Raw genomic sequence first — 8,434 nt, 5'->3', positions numbered from 1 at the left:
TGTGTGTGTGTGTGTGTGTGTATATATATATATATATATATATATATATATATATATATATATATATATATATATATATTTAAGAACCAAACATGGTTCTCCAAACCCGAACCAAAAATAAGGCGCATACCCACGCGCGCGCGCCAGGTGCCAATCCCGGGTCGGCCCCCGGGCTGGACAGCTCTGCCCGCCCCCTCACCTGCTGGACAGTTCTCCTCCGCCCCGGAACCAATGCCGCCGCCAGTCCGGCACAAATCGAGCCCAGCAGCCTCGAGCTGAGCCTAGGCCCGCAGCCCGCATCCCCTCGGCGGCTCGGAGTGCCCCCACTTCTAGCCCCGCCCCTTCTCTACGGACCCTCCAACTCGCTCTCGAGACCGCACGCGCCCTCACGCTTTTAGGGCCTCCTCAGAGACCCTTTCCCCCTAGAACGCTGTTTTCTCTCAGAGCCCGTTTCCTCCTAGGAGGCCCAAATACCCTTCAAGGGCTCCCACTGGCCAGGACCCTCCTACCTCCCGAGCCTCGGGGGACTGGCCAGACCGGCCGGACGTCCCCCGGCAGCCGAACGTCAGTTGATCCCCTGCACTGGCACCGCTCGGAGCGCGCGCCAGTTCCGTGTCTGCACCGGGTGGGTGCGTACCACTCCGACCCCGTGATGGAGGGGAGTCTGAGGGGGGCCGGGGGCCGTACCATTCACCCCCGGGGGGGGGGAACAGGGCGGCACCAAGCCGAGCGCTGAAGGGTGGAGCCGACCTCGGGAGAAACGCGGCTACGCACACAGCTACCTATACGTGCGGGGGGTGGGAACGCGATGGGGAGCGCAGGGCCAGCCCAGCGCCACTTTGTGCCAAGGGGAGGACCCAAAGGAATGCCTTTGTTTAGGTTGCGCAAATTTTAATTCGACGTGGTAATAACGCCCATTGCAACGAAATGTGGATTAATTGGGAAGCGACTTCTCAAGATAAACTGCCCCTGAGACTTTTGACCGTGCCATCCACACCTCACCATTCTCTCCCTGCACACGGATGGGCTGGAACCAGCTGCCCTGGCGGCGGAGCCTACCAATTCAGGGGCAGCGCGGGGAACTGAGGCCGGAAGGCGCGGCATCACCTACACGGGGTGCACTGCAAGTGAAGGGGCCGTGAGCGGTGCCGCGGTGCCCACTGGGAAATGGAGTCCAGTCCTGAGAGGCCCAACCCGAGACTGGACATCCTCCTCCTGACCTCAGGGGACTTTTCTTCCTGTCCCACAGGGCCTAGGGGCCGAGAGGAGGGATTGTTGTGCCCTCTTCTTCAGATGCCAACGGAAAAACCAAGGTATTATTCATGCGTGCACGTGAACACAGGTGCTTGGCTGAGGTGCTAGTTCCGAAAGTTCAACACGCCCTCTCCCACAGAAAGACAACATGATCCCCCCCCTCCTGGATCATGAAAGGGGGAGGGACATCTTAACTTAAGCATTTTATTTACCCTCACGGCGCAATTGGGCTAGTAAAAGGAGGTCCCCTCTCACTGCCAAGGCTGGCAGGCTGGCACTTGTGACTTGTCTCCCTCCTCTGAGTCTGGGGGCGATCCTTCCCTCTATTGCCGTATCCCTCCCCCCCAGTCCAGAAATTGTTTCTCTCATTCTGTATTCATTTTGGTCTTCCTGTACAAACACTGCCAGACTTATCAGTGAGGCAGCAGGGAGGCATTTATGGCCAAGTCGCAGAGTGACAGTGGAGAATTTCTCTTGGGGCCCTGTGGGGAAAACAGGAAGTGGTAGAGGCAGGATGGGTAGGGCCCTGGAGAACCTTGTGCAAAGCGGCCCCCAGGTTCATCCATTTGGTCGGGTCAGTACAGTGTTCAAATGGAGTACAGCTTTGGCAGGACACCCGCTGCCCAACAGCCACAAAACTCCCAACCCTTTGACTCTCCTTTAATGCCACCCATGTGAGGATCTCCGTTGCCCAGCTCCCAGGAATATTTGCCCTTCTTAGTCTGTTACACCTCTGGAAGGCAACCACCGGGCCTCAGCCAGTCCCGAAAACAGAGGATAAGGGTGCAGGAAGGTCATTCGTGCACATCCCAGATCTCAGAGAGCAGTGGGGGAAGCTTTTTGTCCTGTAAGCGCAGTGCAAACACTTGTTCTGAGTGGACGCTGCTCAGTGTCCGGAGGCTCACCAGCTTCATTAGCATCCGTGGGAACATCAGCCGGTCCTGGGGGAAAGAGAGGGACTAGTACAGCCGTTGTCTCTCCCCAGGGAAGGGGGCAAGGGCAGGGGAGTTGTGGGAGAGGCAGAGAATTGGCGGCATGACATAATCAGAGACGGATCCCNGACTCACACAATAGAAATCACCCACTAACGCAGGACCTTCCTGGGAGTAATCCAGAAAAACAGAACACTATCCTATTCTAGACCCGACAATGCCTCAGCCAAGAGCCTCACCCGATTGCTGTCCAGATCCACTAGCCACACGTCATCAGGCATTTTGAAGTCCAGTTTATAGAGGAAGAAACTGGCAGGGACCCCGATGATGTATGGGGTTGGAGCCAACAGTAGCTGTAGAAAGGATGAAGAAGATAAGAAACAAAAATAAAACCTGCTGTGATCACTTATCAAGTCAGGATTTTTCTAGATAAGGGAACAAAATCCCTTTTCCAAAACCCTTGAGCATAGATGTGTTTCAAAATTCAGAATTTTTCAGATTTTAGAAAGGCAACAGTGCATGTTCTGTATATTCTGTAATACCTGCAGTGGTGTAGCCAGTAGTCTATAATCATTAACATGAACTGTGACAAATAAAAACCACAAATAGCATAGGTTTTGCCACCAGCTCAGTTCAAGTCAGGTCAGATTTTGCAGACAAATAAGCGGTGATAAGGGATTGAGGACTAGTACAAATTTACAACTTCTTTGGTCACTGAGCCTTCCTTCTCCCCCAGAGCTGGACAGAGTTGGAAGAGTGTGGTGACAAAGACAGAAGACACCTTGAGACTCACCTGCTCTGCCGATGCCATGCAGGTGGGCAGCAGTGGGATAACAGGAAACATATACTCCAGGGGGTAGATCATTGCCACAAATGCCATCACAGACATGGACAGTGCGTTGTAGTCTCGGGACTGTAGCACCACCTGTCGCCAGCCATACCACAAGGGTCACTCGACAGCATAAATAAGGTTTATGAGCAAACAGCTTCCAATACTACAAATTAACTTCTGTCTCACCATGCCTACAGCTCCAGTAGGTCAATATAGTTACAGGTAATTCAACGGAGTGGCAAGCCCTCTGAATACATTCCTCACGACACCAGTACCTTAATTCAACCCACACCTACTGAGTACCTGCTATGTACCTAGCATCGTGTTACCTCCTGGGAACGAAAAGATGAAAAAGATGTAGTCCCTGTCCTCAAACAGCTCAGGGTTTAGCCTCTGCCATATTGCAAAGCTCCTTCTCTAGAAAGGCCCAGAAAGCTGGCCCTCTCACCTTGTGCTCTAGCAGGATGCAGGTTAGCACCTGAAGACAGGCATCCACACCCAGAAGTTCCAAGGGAAGGTGCAGCGGGAAATCCACCAGGGTGAACCGAGAGGGGTCTGGGAGAGCAAAGGTCAGAGCCTGCTGGAGCTCCTGGGGGAGGACCTCGATGTCTACCCGCTTCTGCCCAGACACGGGGACTGGGGAACGCAGCAGTCGATAGATCCAGGCCTCAATCTCTCGAAGATCATGCAGAAGGGCACTTGACCTCTCCTCCACTAGCAACGATCCAGTAAAGATGCGCCACATGGTGTCCCTGTGGAGCCGACAGCAGGAAAAAGACACATGAGCACCAGGAGCCCCACTGCAATCAGTGTAAACACAGAGGGTATAACGGTGACCCCTGGAAAAGCCAACCCTTTGGGCTCAGACCAGAGGGTGGACACAAGGGTGAGAACAAGTGTTAAACTGCCCACCATGAAACATCAAATTCCTCGACAGCACGCCAAACACAATTATGGTAGGAGGTCTGACTCAGCAGCAGTCCTCAGCTTAAGGACTAACACAGTACGCTTCGATAGGTCCAGAGGACCTCAGGCTTTAGAGGAAATTTCCTTGGCCCTTCACAGACCAATGAGACCTCATCTCATCCATGCTCCCCCTCTTCTGAGCATCAGTGGCAAACCGTACCTTTGTATGCCCCGAGGGAGGCCGAGCTTCTTGCCCAGCAGCCGCTCACTACAGCAGTCCACCAGACGCTTCAGGGTGTACAGACACTCCCGGAAGGTGGAGAAGAAGGGGTAGTGGCTGAGCACGCACAGGGACGTCAGAGTACTGTTGCGGGAACGGCTCCCCGCCTTGGCCCGGCATTTTCCACGAGGGGACTGGTTCACGTCAGGGGTGGAGTCGGTGCTGGGGGGCTGCAGGGACGAGCCACTCTCCGAGCTCTCAGTGCCAACCTCTTCTGAGGCGCAGGTGGCCCGGGCTCCTTCCTTCCCCCGGGACGCTGCCCCCGCTTCCCCCCGTTCCTTAGGCATTCGCTTCTGAAAGGAGCGGTAGAAGTTAACACAGATGCCATAACGCGTGACTCCAGTGTCCTTGTCAGTGAGGGTGAAGACGAAAGAGGTGTCATCCCGCAGGCTCATGCGCCGTTGCCGCACACTCAGACAGCCCTCGGGCTGGCAGAAGAACACGACATCTGGGGGCAGGGGAAACTCGGCATGGTCCTCTAACGGGTATCGCCGAAGCAGCTCAGGCGTCTGGGCCACACTGTCACTGCTCGGGTGCCTGAGGAGCATAAAGACAAAGTCAGCAGCCTGGAGGGATAGGATGCTGTATCAAGTTTTACCACGGTCAACAAATACAGTTTCAAGTGCTATTTTGGATAAAGCACCCTAACTGCAAGACCTTGGGAAAAATGTGGGTGTTGCTTGCTACATTTAGTTGTTAGGCTAACTGAGGCCTGCGCTGTCACGGAGACACCTGAGACGAGAGAAAACCTGCAACAATAAAATGACCACTAACACCTTAAGGTAATTAGTGCCTCTCAAGGTGTATTAGCTAATGAATTACCAAAAGAGTGTATACATATGTCGATAGAAAAGGAGCACAACGTACTTTTCCTTTTTACAAAACAAGGAAATTGGGGTATATGGAGTATATTTGCTTAAGATCGCAAAGATGCTGATTAAGTGCAGACTTGAGCTCCGGCTGTTCCTCTAGGCCGCTGCTCCCAATCCACCTGTGTCATGCTCGCTGCTGGCATCAATGTTCCCATCAGAGTATAGATAATAGGGGAAGGATGAGATACGCAAATCAACATGGGAAGGGGAGTGACTGCAGATTTGTGGCTATTCCAGATGACAAGACAAAAATCGGTGTCTTCCTGGTTACCTGGCGCCTACGATCACTAGATAGTCAAGTAACCGAGGACAGAACTTCTTCTTTTGCACCATGGTTCCAATTCATCAGTTCATCTCAGAGAAACTTCAAGGCACCAAGCGAGGAGTCCGTGTTCCCAGCAGGAATTCTGATAAGATCTGAAAATCCAAGTCTAATAGGAAAAAAGTACCGATAAGATCCATGGTTGTGCCTAGCGGGACTCGGCCCTCTCAGCTTCATCCCTGCCAGAGGCCTCGTTCAGAAGGTCTTCCATTTTAGTCCTAAAGACAGGCGAGCCTGACACTTTTCCCAGCCTAGAGTTCAGTCTAGGCTCATGAGCTCACAGAGTCAACTGTCAAGAAGTAGGATAAATAATGGCTCACCTCTCCACCCCTACAAACCAGTTCATTCCCAGCCTTGCCCCTGGGGCTCTGTTTCTGAAAAAACAGATCCAGTTTAATCTGGAACCAGTCATTATGGGAACAAAAATTAAGTCACTTTCAGGACCCGCTCCAGGGTGGATCAGGATCAAACCAGACTCTCTAATCAGCATTCATCTGCACTCCTTGCTCTAGATGGAAACCCAATTATTGTTTCAATATTCTGCATTCAGCTTGATGTGAAACTACCGTATAGACTGTATAGTTAATTGCACTCAGACAATAACAACAGCTGGCTACTCTACCCCATGCAATCTCAAATGAAGACTGTCTGTGCCCCACCTGCTTTATCTGAACCATTATTTCTTCCCTTTGCTTCAAGCAAGAAAGGGGCCCAGTGGCTACTGCTACTAGCTCTGCCCTTGGTGCTGAAGCATAGTCTTTCTCCTCTATTTTTGGTCCCAGGATTGAAATCGGTAATACAATACATACAGATGAGGCCTTGTCCTTCTGTATCTTACCAAGATTAGGAATTGGATGTACAAATAACTAGATTTCTTCAAGGACAGGGAGAGGTGCTCAAGAGGAATTTCTAACCATAGTGTAAAAATTAGGAAAAGCTTACATGGTCTTAATTATAATTTATTTCCTGTTGGGTCTCCATACACTTCTGTAATGAAATGTTTCACTCCACTACAAGGCTATTTTCAGTGCTTCCAGAATTCCACTACTGTGCCCTACACATGGCCACACTAAGACCTTGCTCACTAAACACACCAGACAATCCCATTACATTACACAAACACTCACACACCACTCCCTTTGCTGCTTCGTGCACTCCCATACACAGACATACACACTTCCTCTACGCTTCAGGTCCTATTTGATTCAGATAATGAGTAGAAGTTCTAACTTTTTTCTCCCCTACTTAATAATAAAAAAGATTTATTTGCAACACCTCTGAAATCCTCAAAATAACTGCTCCCTCCTTTCTCTTGCTCCCAGTAGAGGACCTGCAGGTAATAGGATTCAGTTTAGTCTCCATAGCAACTCTGGCTCCCAGTACTATTTATAGCAGAGCCACGGCCCCTCCCCTGCTTGGTGACCGGCCCCTCCCCTGCTTGGTGACCGCACAGTGCTAGCAGCTGCTACTCCAGAGTCGGCCAGGGCCCATAACAATTCACTCGCCTTGAATATGGAAGACACCTCTTCCACTGACAGCACCTGCTAATTATGTTATCTTCTCCCCATCTGTCTTTAATTTGCACTTTGTCTGAATTCTGGAGTTTGATAGAGATATCTTCTTTCACACAACCAAAACCAAGCTCCCAAGCATGCCATATACTCAAGTCTAGGCATCACCATCACCATCACCCAGAAAGTCCTTTGGTTCTCTCCGCTGCTATGGAGCCTGAGCAGACTTCAGAAGGTGGGGCACTGTGACAAAGCTGAACTCAGTTCCTCCCAAGCAGAATGAGAAGGGGAGGGAAACAGAAATGAGATGGAAGATGGGTAAAGGCATAATTCGTTCTATAAAGAATTATGAGGAAAACACCTAGGATGAGAGCCAAAGTACAGTAAGTCCTCGCTTAACGTCGTCAATGGGTTCTTCAACTTTACATGAAACGACATGTAACAGAAACAATTTTACAATAGGCTAATTGACATGAACAAGAGTTAAAAGTTCCTACAGCATCTCATTAACTTTATAACTACACCATTTGAACAAAACAATGTTATTCAAAGGCCTGCTGAATCTTAAAAGAAAACAGAATTTACAGGACCAGAGCTCAAGGCTAAGCCTTGAAATCTATACTTACATTGAAAACCAGGAGCCCTTTCCTGCCAAAATAGCAATGATCACACCTGAAGCATCTTCTACTAATATATTAGGCCTCAGACCTCTCTCTAGCCTTGGTAGTATCCCAGCCCCTCTCCACTGAGAATCATTTGCTAAAACTCAAGTCATTATCACGCTCTCTCCAGTGCTCATCTCCCTCCGGGGCCACAATGACCCTGAGACCTTGTGACTATTCTAGCTACTAAGCAATAGGATAGATTTTTAGCCACAATTCCTCTCCCATCAACAGTCACTGCCTTTGGTTATTCAGGCTGCAAATAACCAGGGCTTTTCTCCCCTCTTTACTCCTCACAAATTCTCTGCCACCACCTATAAGTCACACACTCTGTCTTCATATCCACCCAAGCTCAGACACTGCCTCCAGCCTCAACCATATTTACTAACGCGGAGCACCTGGTTCCTACCCTCTTATTCCAAAGGCATGAAGCTCAAGATGCATACCTATCTGCTTAACTCCTACATCACCATCGGCTCCACTCAGGCGCAGATTTAGAACCCACAGGCCTTTAAGTTATCGATGTCTTTTCAGCCTACAAATGGCCACGTTAACCAGCCCTTTGGATTCGTCCCTCGTTTTGGGCAGGATGTCATAGTAAAACCACAGGAACCTGAGAGCGATATGACATCTTTGCTGACGTGAGCAGGACAGGAGGCTCTCCTCCTCCACCCCAGGCAGTGACCTTGCAAGCACATCGGCACAGACTGGTCCAGAGTGGGGGAGAACGAAAGCGATGAGGCAGGCAATAGGCAGAGTTGGGGAAGAGAGGAGGACAGAAAAAGGAGGAAGAATTTAAAGATGCACGAAGATGGGGAGGGAAGCGGTTGCAAGAAAGATTACACGGTGTCTCCACTCTTTAA

At 50.4% G+C, this 8,434-nt stretch overlaps 1 protein-coding gene across 24 annotated transcripts in view; it reads right to left on the bottom strand.

The window, feature by feature from the left end:
* MADD (MAP kinase activating death domain) overlaps positions 1–8,276 on the bottom strand; it is a 63,834-nt gene extending 55,558 nt beyond the window's left edge. For 4 of the 24 annotated variants that reach the window (XM_019656361.1, XM_019656363.1, XM_019656353.1 and 1 more), the window contains exons 1-6: positions 8,018–8,258; positions 5,348–5,507; positions 4,145–4,741; positions 3,467–3,770; positions 2,980–3,111; positions 2,426–2,539 (exon numbers count right to left, since the gene is read on the bottom strand). In XM_019656361.1, the coding sequence (XP_019511906.1) occupies positions 2,426–2,539; positions 2,980–3,111; positions 3,467–3,770; positions 4,145–4,741; positions 5,348–5,409 (1,209 nt within the window). In that variant the 5' untranslated portion in view covers positions 5,410–5,507; positions 8,018–8,258. Of the gene's footprint in view, positions 1–2,425; positions 2,540–2,979; positions 3,112–3,466; positions 3,771–4,144; positions 4,742–5,347; positions 5,508–8,017 lie in introns of all 24 variants that reach the window. The other 20 variants (XM_019656346.1, XM_019656350.1, XM_019656342.1 and 17 more) reach the window with 12 other exon arrangements.
* Between the last annotated feature and the right edge of the window lie 158 nt (positions 8,277–8,434).

This window comes from Hipposideros armiger, unplaced genomic scaffold (assembly GCF_001890085.2).
Source record: "Hipposideros armiger isolate ML-2016 unplaced genomic scaffold, ASM189008v1 scaffold_258, whole genome shotgun sequence".
NCBI lineage: Eukaryota > Metazoa > Chordata > Mammalia > Chiroptera > Hipposideridae > Hipposideros > Hipposideros armiger.
This window is presented reverse-complemented; position numbering and strand designations above follow the sequence as displayed.